At 41.2% G+C, this 23,912-nt stretch overlaps 3 protein-coding genes across 3 annotated transcripts in view; 2 read left to right on the top strand and 1 right to left on the bottom strand.

Moving 5' to 3' along the window:
- Positions 1-233: 233 nt before the first annotated feature.
- On the top strand, positions 234-5,551 carry LOC136448166 (baculoviral IAP repeat-containing protein 7-B-like). Its single transcript, XM_066447344.1, has 5 exons — positions 234-1,149; positions 1,735-1,901; positions 2,412-2,590; positions 3,313-3,460; positions 3,956-5,551. The coding sequence occupies exons 1-5, from the start codon at positions 416-418 to the stop codon at positions 4,180-4,182; spliced, it is 1,455 nt and encodes a 484-aa protein (XP_066303441.1). The 5' UTR covers positions 234-415; the 3' UTR covers positions 4,183-5,551.
- Positions 5,552-9,673: 4,122 nt separating this feature from the next.
- Positions 9,674-14,060, top strand: LOC136448169 (baculoviral IAP repeat-containing protein 7-like). The gene is made up of 4 exons (XM_066447346.1): positions 9,674-9,918; positions 12,059-12,240; positions 12,762-13,023; positions 13,618-14,060. Exons 1-4 carry the CDS (start codon positions 9,840-9,842, stop codon positions 13,836-13,838), a joined length of 744 nt encoding a protein of 247 aa, XP_066303443.1. The 5' UTR covers positions 9,674-9,839; the 3' UTR covers positions 13,839-14,060.
- A 591-nt stretch (positions 14,061-14,651) lies between these two features.
- The window catches only part of LOC136448168 (leucine-rich melanocyte differentiation-associated protein-like), a 71,992-nt gene continuing 62,731 nt past the window's right edge, over positions 14,652-23,912 (bottom strand). Inside the window, exons 6-8 of the mRNA XM_066447345.1 lie at positions 19,866-19,992; positions 17,875-17,956; positions 14,652-17,051 (exon numbers count right to left, since the gene is read on the bottom strand). Coding sequence (XP_066303442.1) covers positions 16,972-17,051; positions 17,875-17,956; positions 19,866-19,992 — 289 coding nt within the window. The 3' untranslated portion in view covers positions 14,652-16,971. The remainder of the gene's footprint in view (positions 17,052-17,874; positions 17,957-19,865; positions 19,993-23,912) is intronic.

Here is a 23,912-nt window from a genome sequence, read left to right as displayed (position 1 = left end):
TCTCGGTGCTTTACGCCTGTTTTTATATCATTTAGTGCTCTTATAAAATATATTTAACGGTTCGTTTTTTTTCTGGTACCGTTAATGGGCAGGCTGCTATAAGGGCAATTTGATTAGGCTAGCACTTCACCAAATCAGGCAGCGTTGCCGTATTTATACAACGTATGAGGACTTTCCCCACCTTATCGCTGGAAAACAAACGTCTGAATTCAAACCAACCAAAATCATTCGCCTTTTCTACTTTTCAGATGATGTCCTTGCAACAGCATGCATACAACCAAATAGATCAAGAGCAATGTGAAGATATCTCCGTTTTCAAGCTGAAAGCCAACTGAGAGACATTGAGAGTCATTCACAAACACTTATCGCGTCATTGTGACTGTCGGTCGTTGAATTCATAGACAGTCACGCAGCCATGTCTCGTCGCTGCATGCCCGCTTACTCCCTCGAGCTTGTGCGGTTAGGATCGTTCTGTACCTGGCCACACATTTATAACGATACGTCATTTAGTCCCAGAGCATTTGCAAAGGCTGGTCTTTACTACTCGGGTAACGGTGATGAGGTCACATGCTTCAGTTGCGGAAAGAGTTTCCACGACTGGGCGGTGGACGACGACCCTACTGTCAAGCATTTCGAAGGAAGTCCCGGGTGTGATTTTATTCGTGACTTATTTCTGGCGCAAAAGAGAGCAACCTCATTCTCCGATCGTCCCTTCCTAGACATCAACGAAAACTATGCAAGTAGTCCGATGGCTATCGTTCCTGAGGAAGCTTGGGGGTGCAACACTAACTGTCCCAGAGATTTGAACGAAGAGCAACATCGCCTGCACACGTTCTTTAACTGGCCGGCAGATTGTCCTGTCACGGCAGAAGATCTAGCGGCTGCTGGTTTCTTCTACCTTGGCATACAAAACAAAGTGGAGTGCGCGTTTTGTGGCGGTGTTCTTCACCATTGGGAGGAGGACGAGGACCCAAGACGAAAACATGAGAGCCAGTTCCCACAATGCCCCTTCATCCGCGGAGACGCCACAGCAAACATCCCTATTGGCTGTCGTCATAATCATCAGTACGTTCCAGTCACTCTCGGACGCCGAAGGGCCAATGAGAAACCGGGCGTGAGGTTTCACCTGCAGCCGATCTCAAGTCAGAGGTTAGTTCTCATTTTCCATCCAACACATTTTTAGATGATAAGATAGTCTCAGCTTTTATTTCTACACCACCACTTAACAACATACTAGGAATAGCCCCAAGAGAGGAATAACTACTCTCCAAGCAGAGCTAGGGTTTCTGCTGGTTTTTAACGTGTTTTTAGGCGTTTTTGTCATGCCTTCTACTTTGTCATCGTTTTTGTTGTATCGCAAACCCAAAATGATAATCCGGGGCAGTAAAATTGTTACCACTAATGATTAATGGTTCTCGGGGAGGAGTACTGTCACCTTTTTTCAATGGAAGTAAATAGGTTTGCCCCGCCCCGAGGTCAGTGCCTGCAGAGCTTGGGTTTGCGATACAACAAAAACGATGACAAAGTAGAAGGCATGACAAAAACGCCTAAAAACACGTTAAAAACCAGCCGAAACCCTAGCTCTGCTTGGAGAGTAAGGAATAACCTCCCTGCTCTACGTCACCAAATATTTTGATCGATAAGTCTATGTTTAGTGATCTTAGAGCCCTGATATCAATTTTACTGGGGCTGCTTCTGTTACATATCGATTGACGACATAAATGTTCCGTATAGTTCCGTAGATACTGGTGTTCCTCCGCCGTGGTCAGCTCCAAAGGCTCCTGAGGCGACGTTTCGTGAAATGGCATCAGACGAAACCAGGTTTTCTACCTTCTTTCATTGGCCAATGCATAGCCCGTCTGCGCCAAGAAAGCTGGCCGAAGCAGGAATGTACTACACAGGTAAAAATGCCAAAATTTGCTTCCAGCTACGTAATTTAAGACTTATCCATTTGGTTGCGTTTCAGATGCGATTTAAAGTTTAGGAGAATGTTTTTTTCGTGTCATTGCCAGCATGAATTATTATTTAGATACAAAAAAGGCTTGCAACTGCATGGCATTGCTAACCATACAGACGTCACGTAAATAATTCATCTTTAGCATGCGCTTAATCAACAAACTTCTGAATCATCATGACCTGACCAAAGTTAATTGGAGAATTGAGAACGTTCGAGGGTGCAACAACATTTTACTGCAGTACAAACGTCCTAAAGTATGTTTTTGCGCTATAGGCGTGCTTCTTCACCCCCCTTTCCTCTCGATTCCATGAACATTTCCTGTAACAACATTTCTCCCCTTTCCACAATATCCCCCACTATTTTTGCTTACCACCATATGTCATGCATGGAGGAAAATATACAGTATATGAGAACGAATAGCGAATTAACATTACACATATCTTTTGCGCTATAGGCGTGGATGACCTGGTGAAGTGTTTCTGGTGCGACGGAGGTCTGAAAGACTGGCAACAAGGGGACGACCCGTGGGTAGAGCATGCGCGGTGGTACGGTGAGGAGTGTGGGTTCGTCCAGCGTGAGAAGGGCGTCGACTTCGTACAGAAAAGCATGAGACGACTTCCACCCACCCAATCGGTGACTATAAGATGATATTGTTTTCATACTTTGTAGAATTTGATATAAATCAGGACATCCTTTCCTATCGTTTAGATATGATTAAGGATTAACTTTAACAGATATCTAAATATTATCAAGGACAAAGCTACCGGTCCAGGACAGAACATGTAAACAGTGTGCAACGAAAGCAGTGGAAAATGAAATACATTTTATACGCGAATGTCCCAACTTTAAAGCCGAAAGAAACAGATTATTCTCCAAAGTATCCCAAAATTCCAAAAACTTTTCTACATTTAGAAATACACAGAAACTCATATTCCTTTTGAAATCTTACAACCCACTCATCATTGAAAGTGTGGGACTTTTTATTTTCCACTGCCTTCAGAGAAGAAATCAAACCCCGCATTAGTACCGTAGGTATAGAAACTTACTGTAGAATAGCAATATAATATGATCTTGTATCATTGTATGCCTTATGTTTTACTTTACATTTGTACTTCGACATTGGTGTCAACATGCAATTAGCATACGGGCATGAATTTGCAATAAACTTACTATTAAGGATTTGTCAACTCATCTTACAAAACGCCCATAATGGGACAGTCTAACATACCTATTGTATTGAAATTTCCTTCTCTTGGCATGTATAAGATGATTGACATTGTAAGCAACCAAGCGTGTAAGGTTTAGTCATTTACACTGTTTTAATAATTGACCTCTATTCTTTTTACCTTGGACAGATGACCGCTCAAGACGAGGAGACACCTCCTAAACACTATGTGGGTGGATTCTCGACATCCATGAGCCCTTGCGAGGATGGGATGCCTAACGAGGAAGAGACGGGAGATCTTCAAGAGATAAGTGTTGGGGCAGCTTATGACTCAGAAGGTAAGAAAATAAACTTTATTTTGATGCATCCACTTTCATAGAAGTCATTTTAAAATGTGTCATGCTCTCACAGAATAAGCACAAATGCTGCAAACTGTGAGGAAGCTTTAAATTCGCCCAGCCACATGTCAATGGTACACTTGACATCTAGATGAGCTGAGCCTGTCAACTGGATCAAAGAGTAATTTTCAGGATATGTGGTATTGTGGTGTGTGAGAAAACAGCACATTTCAAAGTGAGTGACTATACTAAGGCACACTAAGGCATACCTCTGCATAAACATGGTGTTGGATGCTCAGTCTTTTACTTCGATCCATGGAATTTGTGAACCAAATTTGTAGGTCATAAGCATTTTGTGTATTCAAACAAAGCTTCGGCGGACCATTCACCAATCAAAAACAAGCTCAAAAATCTCATTAACATTCTTATTCCACATCTATGACATCTTTCAACATTGTTCCCAAGTTGTGTACAAAGGCTTGTCTTATTTCACAGTGGAGGACATGCGATCTTCAATAGAGGCCCTTTCAAAAAAGCTCCATCATCTGCGAGAGGAACGGCTGTGTAAAGTGTGCATGTACAGCGAGGCGTGCATGGTCTTCATGCCTTGCGGCCATTTCTGCTGTTGTGAAGGCTGTGCCGATGTCCTGATGTATCGGCGCCGCAAGTGCCCAAACTGCAACGGTCGTATCTACAGTACCCAAAGGGCCTCTCATCAGTAGCATCAATAAGGAGATACTCACCACTGAGATCTTTCCTGTAGCCTGGGTGCCATCCTATTTCTACCGGGGTTCCTACATTCGCTACGAATAGGGTAGCGAATGTAGGAGCCCCGGTAGAATACAATCAATACAATCAACCCGATGAAAGTTGTTTCACCGTGTCTAGTTGCATTTAATATTTGCAACTTGGAAATGTCTTCCTCACAAATGATTTGCTTTGATAGTTGTGTGTCCAGAAACATGGCTTGTAATTGTAACCTAGGTGTACTTGTAAGTCTAAGAAATAGGATAGAATTGAGCTCTGTACAACTGAACATCTTGCCAACATCTAACACTACCCGGCAGGCAGAGCATAGCGAACAAGTTTTGTCATTACTTTATGGTCTTGGTTAGGTGAAGCTGCCTTGAGCTTGTGCAGCCATACATATACATGTACTCCAATTCCTTATCTGTTGTCTCTACATTTCAAAAGTGCCTTGAAGAGTAACAATAGTCTTGACAATCTGTGACCTTGTGCAAACACCTTGCTTTATTGCTCAACACTGGGGATCTTGGATATTGTGGCGTCGTGTGGCGCAGTAGCTAGTGGTAGAATACGCGGCTGTCAAACAATGTAATCCCGGGTTGTGCCCAGAGACATGTCCGAACTTGCGCCTCGACGTTGTGCCCTTGGGAAAGGCACTTAACACGACTTTCCTCACTTCACTCAGGTGTAAATGAGTACCTAGCTCATCCATGGTTAGGGACGTCCCTCGGATAGGACGTTAAATGGAGGTCCCGTGTTTGGGGAGAGCCACACCCCGCGCACGTAAAAGAACCCACCACACCTTTCGAAAAAGAGTAAGGGCATGCCCCGGTGTGCGATGGTCCAAAACCTTCTGTCTGGAGTTGGTGATTCACTACAAATCACCCGGATGGAGGCCTGGCGAACCTCCATCTCGTATCAGCCATATGGTGATATACACCATTCACCCGGACGGGAGACCTGGCGCATCCCCGTCTTGTTTCAGCCAACGAAAGGGTATGTCATCCCGCAAGGGGCGGTATAACCCCGGGCCGACGGTGCACTACGCACGTAAACACATCGCAAGTAAGCACGTCGACTACCTACCTACCTACCTTGAATATTGCAATGTGTTGATATTTAGTTGGTGTACATGTATATACGACTATCAATTCGGCAAGGGTGTGATGATTCTACAATTTCCTGTACATGTATATAGGCCTCTTATCTGTGGATTTTATCTTCTTAGTTTTCAAACTTGTCTAGAATTATGTAGTTCAACCAATCTTACCTTTATTAGTTGGCTGCAATGTTCTTTCAGTGTATCTGTGTACCGATCTGTCAATAAATATAATAATAACATGATTATTTTCATGATTATCGATTGTGGCAAATACTAGTAAGTATCACTCAGTAAGCTATAAGGTCCATGTAAGTACATAAGTCGAAATTGATGTCATATAAATGACTTCACACTGACGGCGACAATAAGGAAATGAATTTGCCTGTTCGTAAATAATTCTATGTAGTCAGGCTGCCCAATCACGAAGCATTATCAATGCACACATCGCTAACAACGCTATAACTGTTACATGGAAATTTGTATGAATCTTTACATACATGTAACGTCATGAAAATACCGGATCGGACAGCGAAACAGCCTGTTTTGAATCCTACAACAAGTGAATAAAGAATTTCCCCATAGAAAGTCCCCGGGACTTCCCCTTTTCCGGGGGAATAAGCTGACGCTGGCAGGCTGTGCAAGTGAGCGGACTCAGAGAAGCAGTCGGTGCCAGTGAGTGACCGACGTTTAACCCCTTCTAGACCATGGCAACGTCTTCTTAGTATCACAGGTTTGACAGCAAGGTAAGTTAATTGATGGATGCATCATGTGACAACCACTAGCACGGAGTTGGACGGTGAGCAAGTAGTGACCTGGAATGCTACCTTGTCGAACAGTCGGCTATATTCTTGTCAAGTTAAGGCTTCGTTAAGGCAAGGGTCATTTTCTGCACAGCTTATCCAATCTTAATACTTTGGTCTTAACTTAACCAAGCTCATTAACGATGGGCAAGCTATGGTATCTATAACTTTTGCCCAGGAACTTATGAAAACTGGGTATTAGTAACACTGGATCAACAGTCTCGACGTGAAACCAACACGTCCAATATGGCGGGCATCCAGGGTGGTGAATGTCTATTGTTAACAGTCCGGGACTCCCGGGCGGTTTTTGCACCGTATACCTAGCTTAATTCTGTCAGTTAGCACGAGAAATACTAAATGTAATCTAACAAACTTGACTTTTTGGTATCATATCATAAGCTACACGAATCAATTTCCTCGACAATAGCCCCGTATCCACAGCCATTTCTTGCAAATTGGGACCGTCGACCGTGCATTGTTTGGCCATCCAGACGGGTCAAAGTTCAGACGTACTTTATCCTGTATTTGAAGTAGGTGATCGACGTGAAGGAATTGTTGCATGGTTTGCATGCACCATGGCCTTTGTCCGTAAACAGATAATCATTCGGAAACACCTAATATCGTCTAACGATTGAAGTCATTACAAAATTTAGATCACCGTGCGTGGTACGTCATTACGCTATATGTTTAAAACTAGTCAAGGGATTACATCCTATATAAAAGTGTAACACGGACTAGCAATCCAGGCGTACCTAATTTTTCTTGATGAATTATCGATATCTTGACTGAATTAGAAGGAAAATGATGAAAACGAAGAAATACAACAAGAAACGAGTTGGTGGCTAATCGCTTTACACTTTGGATAGGGATAAGATATCACTTGAATCATGTCACTGACATTGACCTGTCGGGAAAAATTCTCCTACCATTAAACTCCAATTGGTCTCTCTGGCCAACTATCATACCATAGTGAGTCACATTCTGCTGGCAAATTAACTTTTCCTTCTGAACCTGTGCCAACACAACCATCATTCTTCCATCACACAGGTGGTAAACTCCGGGTCAGGGTTCACGTCAAACCCCATGGGTACCCTTACTCGGGCTTGGTTTCAGTAGTGAGTCATGGGAAGTCCCTGACTCACGTGGGTCGACATCAAAGAATTACCCATAGTTCCGTATGTGAATTGTACATTTGTGAAAAACATACTAGTGTCTTAGCAGAGGAAAGGAAAAATAGGACTTCCAGGCCCCCAAAGGTAAGTCCTATAGCCTATAATGAATATGTCTACCAAAGGTTACGTGGGGTCAACTTCCTTGCTGTTTGCTTTTTGAACAAACAACAAGGACAAATACCATCGGTATTCGCTGCCATGACTAAGAGTCACTGATTTCGTCCTTCTCTCTTTGTGATTTGATTTTTTTTGTCTGACAGTTAGATCCGAAGTGAATTGATATGTTTTCATATATGTGTAGATACCCCCCCTCCCCACATACACACACGGTAATTACTGAAAGCCATAGCGATTGGGGTGACAGATATTGGGCTAAAAAGAGAGATTTCTGGTCATAAGAAAGTCAATTGTCATAAAGAGGAACTTTCTTCTTCTATGTAAACTCTTGAAATGCTGGGATTTCCCATTCACTGTTTGGTTAGCGTTAACGTTCATATCTGAGCTATTGAGACAACCAAAGCTGCGCATTGTAAGGGTGTAACATAACTCTTATCGCATTTTGTTGACAGTCATGGGACATTGTGTAGTGTTGTATATGGCCGTATTGTTATCGGCAAAATAGCTATCCAGTTATCGTAAAGGTCGTGCACTGACCTTTGTACTACCAACTACCAAGCAGCTGTTTACGTCGTATGGACCGCTAGTGGATATATTCACTCTACAACATTGAACAAGCTACGCGGCTAAACATTGCCTATGTGCAGGTATACACGTACATGTTTGCTAACAACCTCTGGGTCTCGAGTGTAATCTATAGGCGACGTGTCATTGTGTTATAAACCGTCAGTCTCCATAGTTTCCAGATGACTCATATTTTGCATGTTAGGACATGTCTATCGTAGGTAGTTTTCACAATATCGGATTATTGGACCTTCAAATCTACGGCGACATAGGATAGCTGCGCTTGGCACTGTATGGAATATAGGATTTCAGGCGCATATAGTTTGACATGAGATATACGATACTTCTTTGTAAATGAATTATTTGATGGATATTTACATTATTATTAACAATGGTACTGATATTCTAAAATTCGTCAAGTGACCGTTAATCGTGATCTTTCACAGTGGACTGAACTTCATGCTGTTGTACTTTAATTCTTATATCATCTTTCTCATAGGTGACAGTGCCAGTGGCGTGACGAAGTCCTCCCTTAATCTTCGCTAGATCGAAGGCAATGACATTTGCAAAGAGCGAATGAGAAAAAAAAACATGTATGCTGTTGTGCTGTTCCCAAGAGTTTTGCACCAAACAGAGAAAGACATTCCGTGTGTAGCCTATCATTTCCCAAACAGGGGGATCTTGAGGCTGGAATTGCAAAGATAACTTTCTACCGACTGTCCAGTTACTAGTACTTGGTCGGGGTATCTATCTCTCAATATCCTTATCAACATAAACGACGTCGCATCCGTAAACTTCAAATATCACAATCACTGGAAGATGGCGTTGGGTCGGAGCTCGGACGAGGCGGATGGAAGGCAGGTCGTAACCAATCAGCCAAATCAAAGACAAGCTAACCACGGCGAGTCTTACGGGAAGGCGTCTTTGTATGGATCACCAATTGGTCAGCCAGCAAACATGGATAGACACGATAGAGACTCTTTAATTACAAAGCATCGTCATGACAGAGAATACGGCAAATTCGTCGGGAAGGCTGAAAGCAATCCTGTGGACAAGCAAACAGGCGCAGGTCCACATACCGCACGTGAAAATGGCGTCGGCGCTGACCGGATGCTATGCAAATATGCAAGCTTTGATAATGCAATGAGTGACGTATCGAAACCATTACACAGCCCTAAAGGTAACTACGAAACGGACGCGGTGGACGGAAGCACGTACGACAGATCTGGCCAGCCTGGCAGATGGATAGAACCGACGAGAAATACGGCGAGTTCAAACCAGTACCAGACAACAAACTCAACCACAGAAACGACAAGAATTACGGCGAGTTCAAACCAGTACCCGACAAGAAACTCAACCACAGAAACGACGAGAAATACGGCGAGTTCAAGCCAGTACCAGACAAGAAATTTGAACACAGAAAGAGATCGACTTTCCACGTATTTTGACTGGCCAAGAGATGTTGCAGTGGCACCAGAAGAGCTTGCAAGGCAAGGCTTCTTCTACCTTGGGGACAGAGACAGGGTGGAGTGTGCTTTCTGTGGAGGTGTTCTTCATCAGTGGGAAGCGGGCGATGATCCATTCATAGAACACCAGCGACACTACTCGCACTGTCATTCGTTAACGGAGAAGCGACTGCAAACGTCCCACTTGGAGTCACATCACCTGAATCATCTCAGCCAACGGGCAGTTCAACTACGGCTCAAGCAACCGTGACCAGCCCAAGTTCTCAACCACCATCAAGTTCAACACAGTCGCTAGTCACTCCTGGTCAGCTGGAACCTCTGAGGACCGGATCCGGAAATACGTCAGTATTTGCTTTACCAGCAGGGACTGAGTGGCCAAAACAACCAGATTTCGCGGACGAGCAAAGTCGAATGTCGTCTTTCCATAACTGGCCGAGATATTCTCCCATCACACCACTGAGGCTAGCACGGGCAGGCTTTCTGTACACTTGTAAGTATGTTTAACATACATAGTTTCTTAGGCAATATATGGTATGGGAATACTGTTAATGACGTCCAATCATAAGCCTATACTATCGCAATCATGAGCCCATACTTGATCAAATGGTGAGGTGTTTTTTAATTTTCGCGGCTGACCGCGAAAATGAACTGAGACCCAATGACACCATGGTACGATGCATGGTACGATGCATAGATAGATAGATGGATCTTGATTAAATCCTTTTAACCCTGCATCAATGTTTCTGAAGTATATTTGTAAACTTTACAGTGTGGTGTTGACATTTTAAATCATACAGTTAGGTTATCGTTACATAACAAAATTCTCCAAAAAAAAACTATTTTGTGGTTAACAATAGCTTTATCTTATTGTATGCCTAAAAAAGTGTAATGAAACATGCTAATAATTGCAGTAATCGAGTAACGAGCGAATGTTCATAAATTATGTTAATGTAATGTTGTGAACTAGGTTTTAAACTTAAAAGTGTATTACGTCCGTTACATGCGATCCATGGATCTTGGAAGGTAGTACATTACATCCATGTTTTTATACATGGCCATATTACATCTATACCAGAAAACTGAACAAGAAGAAACTAGTTTTGTCAAGAAAATGACCAAAAAATTTACCATGCATAGAGGTTTTACCAATACATACCTTTAAAGTAGTATGCCTGAATGGCTTGTACCACTAGCTCATCGTGGAAGGTCGTGACGTGTGGACTCGAAGGTCCTCGGTTCGAATTCGTCAGGCGAAGGTTTTTTTTCTCTCTTTTTTTTTCTTTTCAAAAATCCGTCTGATGTATACAACGTCTTTATATTATGATCTTAGATCCAAACCATGCCTCAATTTTTTTTATTGTTCATTATAACGGAAAACACCATTCAACGGATGCTTCTACGTATGGTTGATTGGTTGCTTGCTTGCTTGCTTGGTAAATGTACAACCATAATTTGGACCAGTGCCATGTCATTTATACCTCATGTATGTCATTTCTGCCTTCATTTTCCAAAGGTGTACTATACGTTATAATAAGAATTAAGGGCTAGGGTGATTGAGATTAAGGGTTATTATGACAGATTAAGGGAAAGGGCAACGGATTAGGGGCTGTGGGGATGGATTAATGGATATGCTGTCGGATCAAGTGCAAGGCTGACGGATTAAGAGCTATGTTGACAGATTAAGGGTTATATTGACGGATTAAAGGTCATGGTGATGGATTAAGGGTAAGGTGGACGCATTAAGTGAAAGGGTAACGAATTAGGGTCTCTGGTGATGGATTAAGATTTATGCTGTCGGATTAAAGTTTATAACCACGGATTTAGGGTATGGTGACATATCATAGGCAATGCTGAGGGATTAAAGGCTTTCATGACGGATTAAGGGCAAGGGTGACGGATTAAGGGTTATCCTGTGGGATTTAAGTTTATGTTAACGGATTAAGGGCTAGGGTGACGGATTAAGAATATCACATCCCGTTATGATATACTCCTCAACTAACCACGTGTACATAATCATGTTCATTGAGCGAAAATGGCAGCTTTTTGCAAAAGCACTTGTTTTTTAACAATCAATAACTTATGGTGAGATTTTTATGTTGGTGCACAACATAAGAAAGGTAAATGGGTGAAAATCAGTCAGTCTTGATTTGATATAATGACGATTTTTTTCGCTATTTTTTTGTTGTTGTATGTAATGCATACCCGGTAAACCGCATGAAGGCGTAACACACCAGGTTTGTACTGAAGAGTACAAACTGGACAGATTTATATGATCCACACACACCGGGAAGGACCCCTTCTCTTTTCGATAAGTGTGTTGGGTTCTTTAACGTGCTAGAGGCGTGGCTCTCCTCAAACACGGGACCGCCATTTAACGTCCTATCTGAGGGACGTCCCTAACCAAAGCTAGGTACTCATTTTCACCTGAGTAAAGTGGGGAAAATCGTGTTAAGTGCCTTTCCCAAGGCAAGTCAACGGGACAAATCAGGGCACCCCGGATTCGAACCCGGTATCTCTGGGTTCTGGGGCCAAACACCCTGCCACTACGCCACCGTGACGCGACTATTGATAAACTATTATTAATCAATTATTTCATTATTATTAATAAACGTATCTTTGGAACTCCTCAGACGTTGCTGACCATGTCCGCTGTTTCTGGTGTGACGGCGGTCTGAAGGACTGGCAACAGGACGATGACCCCTGGGAGGAGCATGCGCGGTGGTACGGATCGGAGTGCGGCTACGTCATCATGAACAAGGGCATGGACTACATCCGGGAAGTCAGGACACGCCGTCCTCCAATCGTGCAACAAGTTAGTCCTCACTTCTTTAAAGGGAACCAAAGAATATTATGGCCCAAAATATGAAAATTAAAAATGCTAATATCTTTATGGCAGTGACATTTACTAACACTATTTAGCACATTTACGTAATAACTTCATACTTTGAGCATTTTAAAACCGCGCAAAAACGATGATTCCCTTAGTTTCGCGAGCCTACAAAAACGCCGGCGACGCTTTTCAGTGAGTTCTCACATCACAACGACGTCGTATTTTTGCATGATGGATGTCGCCATACATTGTGATAGTGTTGTTTGAACTATGTATAGAAATGACTATATAAGTAGATTGACTTTCAAAATCCTATTTTCGGGCCCTAATATTGCTTGGATTTCCTTTGATCAATAAATCAAAGTTCAGGGAAATAAAAGTTTTTCATAATAAAAATAAAATGTGAGCAAAGTCGAGCAAATTTGAATCATGTTTTTGAAACAAAAACAATGCCATGATAATGTTTTTCAGTTGAAACAAAGTTACTCTTTTGTTTAACACAGCCACAGTTTCGTTGGGGCGTCGAAGCAGGCATCATACAAACTATTCTCGACATGGGATTCGATGAGGACAGGGTGCAGGCCGTCGTCCAAAACCAGTGGCAACGGTACAACCGGCCATTTACAACGGCAACAGAACTGTTAACTGCACTCCTGCCACAAGAAGAGGTTCCGTTCTACCCACCGAACGAAGAAGAGGAGCCACCCTTCACTTTTCAAAATGCTCCTGTTTATCGCCCCGCACCTAACCCTGAACCCGTCGACGGTAAGGCTTTGTTTATTGTTTGTTCACATATGTACAATTATAAAACAAAGATAAACACACAAAAAACATGCAGGGGGGGGGGGGGGGGCAGAAGCCTATGTGGCTTTTCGTGGGCCTCCCCTCGAAACTAGACAGTTGGAATTTTTTGAATTATACATAATGAAAACTAAGCAAAATTAGCGAAAAACCAAATTGAAGTTATACCATAAATAGATTAAATCCTAATGAAACAAATGAAAAGAAGAGGAACTACAAAATAATTGAGTTGTAAACATAATAAGTATGATTACGCTATATAATAAGTGTTATTACGCTTAACAAGATCAATGTTAAACATGCTAGTAGTTGACAATTTATCAAGAAATAGATCAAAATTATACAAAAATAATAATCATATGAATTATTCTGTCATCAAACATCAAAGGAAAAGCGAAAAAAACTTTAAGCTTTTTCTTTGCCATTAAGCATCATGGGAAAACTTGTATCGACAAATATTAAAGGATTCAATTCAACCAAACTTCTAGCGCAATAGTTTTATTTGTATTTGTTGTATTCAATAGGCTTCTGATAAATGATAATTTTGTCCATTTGCAGAACAACCTCTGGATCCGGAGACGATGGAAAGAGAGCTCCGCCGTCTCCGTGAAGAGAGACAGTGTAAGGTGTGTCTGTCTGCTGACGCCTGTATGGTGTTCATCCCGTGTGGACATCTCTGTTGTTGTGAACATTGCGCCAACATGCTGAGGATGAGAGGACGCCGCTGTCCGCTCTGTAGGGCTCTTTTTCAGAGGGTTCAGCGCGCGTTTCTTGCTTGATTACTTGAACAAAGTTGCCAACAATACATCAAAACGCTGGAGCGTTTCCAACAGACGAAACTCCGTGCGATCCTGAAGGTCAAATGACAAGATCTCGTCACAAATGAAGCTGTCCTTCTCCGAGCTAACTTTTCCAGCATTGAGACTACGATGGCATGACATCGCCTCCGCTGGGCCGCACATGTCAGTAGAATGCCCGCAGCCCTTACCTATACGTAGCCCAACACACACCCCCCCTCCCCCGGCAGATCCTGTTTTCACAACTTGAACATGGCACAATATCCCGAGGAGCTCCCAAGCGTCGATTCCGCGACCAACTTAAGGACACTCTCCTCCACTGTGACATTGACCATGCCAACTGGCAGAGGACCGCACTGAGTGAAAACATCCAATACATGTAAAAAGGAAAGTGATACATGTACATCGCATTTCTAAATGCAAGTTTTCTGTATATAGTCTTCCTTTATTGGCTTTGATAACAAATAACCAAATAAACTATGTTAGAAATGGAGACCTTGCTTCAGGTCAACTAAATAGTTAATGAGTGCCATCTACCAATTCAATTTTCTTTCCAACAAACCAGGAAGAGAAATTCAGTTTTCTCTTGCATCTGTGCTGTCAATCATTCCCTTGTTGTGCTTGAAAATATTAGCTTTCAAGTTAATTTGGAACTTTTGTAAGAAAAAACAAACTTCTGTAACATTACAATATGGGATTTATCTTAAATATAACATCCCGATAATGTAGTTACAATAATCATGATAAATATATTCCTAGATAAGTCCCTATGAAAGAAAACTTGCTTGATACATGTGTATTATACATTAAATTTTATTCAATACATCATAGACTACACATAGTGCTGAATATTGTCACCTATAAATACACAACAAGATATACACACCTCTCTAATAATTTAAAGCCATTGAGAAGAAAACAGCTTTTAATTACAGTATAACACATTTTATCTGAGACTTAAAGCAAACTTGTAACACACAAATAATTTCGTGACCAAAAGAAACTTGAAAAGCAGGCATAAATACACACCAATGGAAGAAGATTCAGCAGTACTTGCAGCATAATTTATGGTTTATATGATGAATGAATAATGAATATTGTTCTTTGCTGATCTGAATCTGTATCAATATAGCTCGTATAACTGCCCTTCGGCGTAACATACCAGCTTCGCAGGCATGTAGCGCGGCAGCAGCTGGTTATATTACACTGAACAACCTGTCACATCTAACCTTCGCACATCTACAAATGTAACTGCATGCATAGTCATCAATACATGTTGTAAAAAGCTGTTTTCATACATAATTTTTGTAGAGAATTTCGTCAGTAAGACTTTGTCACAAAACATACAAATTATTTCTATTGCCACCAAAGTACTATTACTCAGTTGGATAATTAAGCCCTCTGGCAACTTCTCTAATTCATCATGAAATACTAGTACTTTATGACAAGTCAAGATCTAACGTAATTGCTATGAATTGAAAAGTCTGACAACATTTCCAAAGATAATACATGGTGTTCAATACATATGTGATGCATAGCTGTTTGAAATATTCCAACAAAGAACAAATAAACACAACAAAAAAACAATTTTGTGGAAGATATTGGGGCAAAAACATTTTCTCAAAGTAGTAGCTGCAAATTAAATCATACAAGTCAAGTGTTGGGATTGATCATAGAAAAGCAGCAATTTTTTTCCAACACCAAAACAACCTCTTTGATTATAGTGCATCTATAAATGATTGTCAGCAGAAATATACATTTTTGAAACAACAGAAACACAAACTGACTTTCAAACATCTTTACCTGAGTCTTTCACAAGTTGTATGAACTACATCACCCTCCTAAAAGCAGGACCCTATCACCCGATTCGTTGGCTCGCTCGCGTAGGGGCCCTGCTCTTTAGCCCCAGAAGACACAGTTCTGGTGCCGTCGCCACCAAAACAGCTTCAAGCAATCAGAGGGTTTACTAAACCTCATCTCGAGCAAAAGTGCAAAGGACGCTGGGAAGCTATCAACCAATCAGGTTACATCGTTACTTTAGGTTCAGAACAAATTAACCGCCAAATTGTGCCAAATAAGGATATCTCATTAATCATTCATGAGCAACTGTCAGTAATGTCGCCAGAACCGTGTCTACCGGGGCTAAAGAGCAGGGTCCCTACACGAGAGAGCAACGAATCGAGCGATAGGGGTCCTGCTTTTAGGTGGGTGGAACTACATGTAATGTTAAGTAAACTAAGTAGAATGCTCTTTGTTACATATTTGTAATATTTACCTCATTCATACAATATGTAACATTTAATTTTTACACTATTCTTATCTTGAACGATATAAGATGTTAATGCACATTTTTAATTCATATTGTATATTGATTGATTCAAAGATGATGAGTTTGCAACGACTGGAACTTTAAAAAAAGGAGCATCTTACTAATGCACCTTTCAAGACTAATGTTAGAAAGAAACCTGATCTAGACCATTCTTAGTACCTTACAGTAAGTTACACACTCATCACTATTACACTAGTGCATATGCAATGAGCTGAACCTGGCTACTTAGTGTTATATGACTGAACAAAACAACTGGTATGGTAATTCTTGTTTCTTTCACAGTAACTTTATGGTCACTGTTTTCACAGTCACCTCTGTACTATGAACTTATCATCACCATAAAAAACCTTCACACTTCTGTTCTGTAAATCACTTGCTGCCACCATGAAGTTAAAGTTTAGTGAAAATGTCTATTTTCCTTACACTGTGAAATTTTGCTACCATGAAGATAACGTAAATTACAATACCCCCTAGATGCAAAAGGGTCAAACATGCTTAAAAACACGTCCCCTTGACCTTTGTATTAATCAACTCAAAGCTTCAAATACATGTAGCATATTGCAAATTTTAAACATACGCTTGAAAGCTTGATTCTAAAACTCCATGATGGATTGTAGAGTATTTCAACACTTTTGATTTATTCTACTTATCTCATTATTCAAACACATTGAGGTTTATGGTGGGAACACCCTATCACTAATGCCGTCTACTGATTTATCTTAGTACTGCAGGAAGCCTGATGCTGGTATGTGTACCAATGTGAACAGTGTCTGTATCCTCTAGACATCACAAGTCGTTGTTCCGGATGAATCTGTTTCCTTCTGAATGCCGTCCGTGGTACACATACCTGCATCTTCCAAAGGTTCCTACAGTGGTAGAAAAAGCATGTAATTGTTACAGTGGAATAGATTGTAGTATTGACCTCATTCTTGAAGTATATTCTATAATCTATGAGGCTAGAATAGGAGTCGGTGTCATTGCCAGTTGTAAATTATAACAGAATATTGAATGGTACAATGGGACTTTAAAACAACTTGGCTGTTTGAAGCTGTCCACTCAGGAAGATAAACCTCTCTCTTGCAATCATAGAGCCAGTTGCAAGATGGCGCTTTTGATACACGGCTACAGGTTTAGTGTGGTATTTGTAATTGTTGCATAACAGGTCCTTCTATTGAATTTTGCTTTAAGTTTATACAAAATAGTACCTGTAAATACTTGCTGGTACTGTTGCTGTATGCACATAGTGCAAAGGTTTGGTTCAATTCAACAATGACAATAGAAGAGAACAATAGCTAAAAGTAAAGTAAAGTGATCTCGAACCAGTTTAGCTCAAATGAACAGATGAGCTAATCTTCCACTGGTCGTGACAGAGAAGACAGACGCTATGTACAGTATTTACAGGTTCATTGTACCGGGGAAATTCCCCTAGCTCTTTTTGACAAGCACAATGAACAGTGGACCGCGCTTAACGTCCCGTCCTAAGGAATGGAACCCTTTCCCGTAGCGTGCATGTCGGGTGAGTGACAAAGCCGGGATCGAACCCGGGGCTTCTAGTTTCAGAGGTAAGATCGCTAACCACTTGACTACGCACGCTCAGGTTTAGTTCCTGACATTAACCATTTGACTATACCCATAGAGTTTTAAAGGTCTGAACATAAAATCAGACCAGGAGAAAAGTAAAACATGTACCTTGGTGCCTTCCTTCAGCTTGGGCAGATGTAGGAAGAGGAGAATATCCTGATGGGGGCGACTCTCCCGATGTGTCATCCAACTGGGGAGAGTTAACAACAGGCACGTCTCGTTAACTCACATGTAATCAAAGGTAGCTAGATGCCAGACCCTCAATCTCTAAAATATATACAGTTTGTATCAATATATATTTTAGAGATTGGGGTCTGGCATCTCAATCAAAGGATGAGTCTGTTTTGTGTTTTCATCACTGGTAAACTTAATCAGCAAAATACAGTCAAAACTGCCCAAGAAGACCACAAGGGGGACCAATATACATGTAGGCTATAAAGTTCTATGATATTCCAGTTCAGTAATAATCAATGGTTCACAGCTGCCAAGCATTCTTGCATCTTAAGGTCTCATTCATGAGTTTTTCCGCCCCATAGGCTAAAATGTTACATGAATAATATGTGTTTTACATGGGCGCGTTTGTAATGAAGCTATAGAAAATACACCAATGTTATTCATTTTATGTTGATAACATTTAACGTAGATTATGTAAAGAAATTGCCAACAGTTTCACTACATACAATCTCTTTTTATAGCAATTACAAAATGCACTTAGCTACACCTCCACAAAAGGCTATTTCCAGCTGTAAGCGCACGACCGAATCACAACCGATATCGGGCTGTGCACGTCCGACCTTGCGCGGCCACCGAACTTTACCTGCAAATGTCTTCAGTTACAAACAAGCTTTCATCAGTTTGACGCTTGAGATCAGTTAGGCTGGCTAAAAGGGAATTTCCCACCGATATAAACACACGTTCATGCAGCCGTAAATTTTTTGTGGTACAGACTCTTTGGGAGTCTACACATAGAGTACCTCAGGAATGAGACCTTAAAAGGGTGTTATGGAGAAGGTTTGAAGTTACATGAAGCATTGTTTTCGATACTTTTTACACTTTTAATGTGGTTTTCATAATAATGTTATAAAGGAAAACAAAACTCACATGTTCCTGAAGAAGAGAGTGCAAGAAAAGGAAGCAATACAATAAGTCTTTAGAGTTAGCAGTAAAACTGGCTTTTGTCTAGGTTCAAGTTTGACAATGCTCATCACAGTAGGCAAGTCCTACAGCTTGCAGTTTTTCTCAAAGTGGCTAGATGGCTCTTTTGCATTGTGATACTGCAACAGGGTGTGTAATAAGGCTGTAAAAGCAGAAACTGACAGAAAACTGGATGACTCAGGAAATACAAATATATTCCAATATAAAGTGGTCCAGCTGCTTTCAATGATTAGCTAAAGACAATACATTTAACTCCTGATTGACAGATTAAAACTAAACAGATGCACTCGTTGGTCAAGAAAGTCAGCTCCAGTCATGAACCATAATATAAACTCGTCACGTTTGGGACTGCATCCTTCACACTACAGTAGCAACAACTACATGTAGCTGCAGTGCAAAGTAGAACCTGTCGTTATTGCCCTGTGGAAGGTGACAGATGGTCACCGAAACATCAGGTAGGTAAAAACACTTGGTTGTGTTACTTGTGTATCATATCAAGAAGTGTTTTTATCCAGTGACTTACCAAAATGATGAAACTATTCACAGAAAAATTTGGCAGTAGTAGTGGGCAACCTCAAGCCAACCATACAAACTCACGCCGTATCTTCAGAAAAGATGCTGTAGCCGCATGTTCTCATTTAGAACTTTATTCAAGCCCACATCCAGACTAGTTTCGCCTTATATGTGGCTTCCTGGATGGTCAAAGGCTTGATTTAAGCCTTCGTCACTGAAGAAGCCACATCGGCGAAACCGGTTTGTGTAAAAGGCTGAATAAAACGTTGTAAACAGGAACCATGCGGCTCCAGCTGTGTTACTGAAGGATGATTACGGTGCGAAAGATGTCGGTTAGCTTGAGTGCCTGCTTCCCCAATTCCTATTCACAGATAAATTTGTTACGAGGGAAAAGTGAAGAAATGCCTGACGGTAAAGTTTTGTCGCCCTACCATGTCTTGTGTTGGTCGTGCTACTCTCATGAAGGCGCCTCGCGTCTTTGCCTCCGCAAGCTCCGTTCTGCTGACAGGACGAGCATCCAGGAATCGTAGACTGGGCATCTTATAAAGGACATAGTATCTGCAGAAAGTACGCAAGAAACAGAGATTTAAACACACATTACAAGCATCCACCTCTACACACGGACCACCTGGCCAATATGACAGCCCCTTTAAGTTTGTATTGCATACCCGGTAAACCGACTCAAGGCGTAACACACCAGGCATCCAGACAGATTTATATGATCCACTCACACCGGGAAGGACCCCTACTCTTTTCGATAAGTGTGGTGGGATCTTTAACGTGCTCGAGGTGTGGCTCTCCTCAAACACGGGACCTCCATTTAACGTCCTATCCGAGGAACGTCCCTAATAGAAACTAGGTACTCATTTTTACCTAAGTGAAGTGAGAAAAGTCGTGTAAAATGCCTTTCCCAAGGGCACAACGTCAACGGGACAAATCAGGGAACCCCAGATTCGAACCCGGTACCTCTGGGTTCTGGGGCCAAACACCCTGCCACTGTGCCACCACGACGCCATGTTAGCTAACTGTTCGCAGTGACACAAGCATTAAGAATCCTGTCTATAGTGACCACCTGTCCACACAGACCGTCGGTCACTAATGCAGTTTTAGACAGTTTATCTTTCTTTTTTCTTTCTTTATCTTTATCTCTTTAACTCTTTATCTAATAGAAAGTTTATCTTTGTTACTGGTATTACTATTTCTGTGAAATCCTTGGTCACAGGAAAACCATGCATTTTCCGTAGTCTTTTCTGCAACAAAGAACAATCATGGTGAAAAGATAAGTTAAAACTGTCTTTTTTTCGTATTGAACTGAGTAACATCAAAGGTGATGCCATTTAACATTCTCCTTGCTAAGGTGGCCTTTTGCCAACAACTTTGTATTGGTAATGGGGTTAGGCAACAGGAAGGACAATAACCCTAGCACTCTGTGCCAATGCTTTAAACTGCATGAAGGATCTCCAAATTAGAACAAGATTTGGCAACATAAAAAGATAATGGCGACGGTGGACCCTGTTAGTGTTTTCGCTTCAAGCCCACATGCAAATAATGACCTCAGTTGCATAGATTATATCAGTTGATCACTTTCTCTACCAAATTGCTGTGGACACATTCCTGTACAATTCCTAGAATTCTTGCAGACTGCAAACAATACTATACCATTAGGCTCGCCCCTGAGGCGTCGTCAAAAATGACAAGTATCATCAGGAACAACAGACATAGCAGCATTGGGTTCAAACATAATCCACACTGGACACCACAAGAAGACAGGTCTGGCCCAATTCCAGAAATACATCAACCCCATTTTACATCTGACCATACTGTTCAAAGAACTTGTTTCCCCAGAAAAAAAATTGAACTTGTCCCAGTCTGGACAGAGTCCAACAACTCTCTCAAAAGACCAATTACTTTTCGAATGTAAGAACATCAAAAATTTGTCAAGACTACAAAAGAATAGAACTTGACCATGGTAACCTCCCGCTTGAAAACACTCATTTCATCATAGATCAGTAGAGTAAGAGCATAGACTTCACCACAATATGAACAGAAAACTGTATTCTTTTTAAATAAATACCTTTTGGACTTGAGATTCCTTCAGTTACCTATAACAGAGGACAGCAGATGCGATCTGAAACTTCTGTTTACAAAACTTGAGTAAGTTTTGTATTGTGCATCTTATCATCTGGACATCTTACGTTAAACTTCTTAGCAGGAAGATTGAAAAACCATCAACTTTATTCTGACAAACAGTGGTGGCCCGCATCGTTGACGGATGATGATGATTCCAACATGTACAGTGACTACTATAATTGTGGCTCCAAATAAAGTCAAGTCTCCTAGCTCTCATATCATATTGACTACAACTGTAATTATTCTGTTAAGATCTGGGAAACAAATAATTTTGAGTCTTCTGACAGCTCAACCTAGCACTGAAGATCTTGAAAAATGTTTGCGGTGGTTTTATTTTCACGTTTTTCAGAGTGACCTCTGAACGCAAAATTCATACTACCAAATTTGCCCCCCAAAGTTCATAATATCCCTCTACGCCCGAAGCCTACCAATCAAACAATTTAATCTTATAACTTTGTTTGTTTGTTTGTTTTATTTTGCATTGTAAACATACAAGGTGTATCCAAAAACCTTGTTTGGTAAACTGTCCATTCAGCCCTCTAGGCATGACTTTGCAAATAAATATTACAGATAAAAATACAATCTATAATCCAAGTCACTACCTTATCATGCAAACTTTCAATCTTAGTGAAACCAATGCGAGTTCCTTGGCAAATATATGATAACAACATGTGTGTCTAGGACATGTAGTTACTGTAGTAGCTGTGATTTTGCATATAATAAAACCCTGATGCATATCACCCCGCATCTGTAAATGGTGCACGTTCTAAGAAAAATGAAATAAAATAGCCGCTGTAATTTCCTCTCCTGAACTACCTTTCAGCAAACATTGTTGAAATGGTTCCACCATATGTGCCCGGCACCTGTACAATGGCCCTTACCATTGCAGCCCAATACTAGCACACAAATCCAGCAAGTCTAATGGCCAACACTTTGGGATTAGGTTATAAACCCAGAATTGATTCTACCTAACACCCCTCCCTGCGATATTTGAAAGCCATACATGCTGCAAATGTGTTCGTAAAGATTGGTATCCACCGCTTTAATACCCGCCACATCATACACAGAATGACCTCTAGGAAAATAATGTTCTAGAATTATGGCCAAATTTAACCTTGCATGGCGGGGCCGTTTCCATCTCCGGAATGCGGCGAGATGTTTGTCACAATGTCGTGATATACACGCCGCGCTTTATTGTCTGGAGAAAATTGTATCACTTTTTGCTGTAATATTGTCTTATAAATACTGCAATGGCAGCATTACTTCTGCCACAAATCTATATAAAGGAGTCAAATCTACAAAAGACTTTGACAGCTTTAGTATGAAATATGGCCTAACTGTCCTTATCAAGTGCTTCTGACACTCTGTTACGCATAATTCTGGGCAGCGATGATAAATAAAGCACACCGTATCAGCATACAAAACCCAAAGCATGCCACAAATTATGAAAATGGTCATTTTTCAGCGCAAATGATAACTCCTCTTCGGCTATCAAATAATTCATCATGCGCACCCGGCTCAACCCTTCCTGACATAAGGATGGGGAAATTTACGACCGCTCTCATTTCCTGGTATTAAAGTTGTCATTTTCACCGCTAATTTGTTCACTGGGTCCTGAAACAACTTACCGAAGTTTTAAATTTTGTTCCTCGTAGCGTGCGGGTTAGGACGGCAGCGGTTATAGCCCGTGGTTATCGTTGCCGCCGCGGTGTGCACGTGTTGACGGCAGATTGCTGGCTTACATGGACGTCCATAAAAACTCGGACCACCCCGGGTTAAGTCATTACGATCAAATCCAAAATTTGTGCAATAGTATTTCATGAGGTACTGCGGGGCACTGCTCAGTTTTCTCCTGCAGATAAAAAACCCGTTTGTGATGGAAGTTCGGAATTATTTATCCGTCATAAAACACTACACAAACTTGATTTACAGTGGATAGCTGGGAATATATTTAGAGAAAGTCACAATGCAATAATGTTGTTTGGAATACTGTTTTGAAGAATACTTTAGTTACTGATAATCAATAGCTGTTACACCCCCCCCCCCCTTTCACTGGCGGCTGCAACTGTTGAGTGACTCAAAATTTGACAAAATCGTTCAAGAAATTTCAATTCTTCTATGCGTTGTCTGTTTTGTTGTCTTCTAGACCACACTTTTACATTGTGCATCATATTCCGGTTATAGAAATTAACGGTCACACAAAAATCACTCTAGCGGAAACGGGGCTCTTACCAACCATCGGTGGTTAGCAACAGCAGTTCATATACAGTTCACAATATAATGAGAACAACATTACCTTATACTTGAAAGTTATAGGTTACAGGTAGAACATATTTAAGACGTCATTG

This window comes from Branchiostoma lanceolatum, chromosome 14, assembly GCF_035083965.1.
Source record: "Branchiostoma lanceolatum isolate klBraLanc5 chromosome 14, klBraLanc5.hap2, whole genome shotgun sequence".
Lineage (NCBI taxonomy): Eukaryota > Metazoa > Chordata > Leptocardii > Amphioxiformes > Branchiostomatidae > Branchiostoma > Branchiostoma lanceolatum.
The sequence above is the reverse complement of the archived record's forward strand: the minus strand, read 5'-3'. Positions and strand labels throughout refer to the sequence as shown.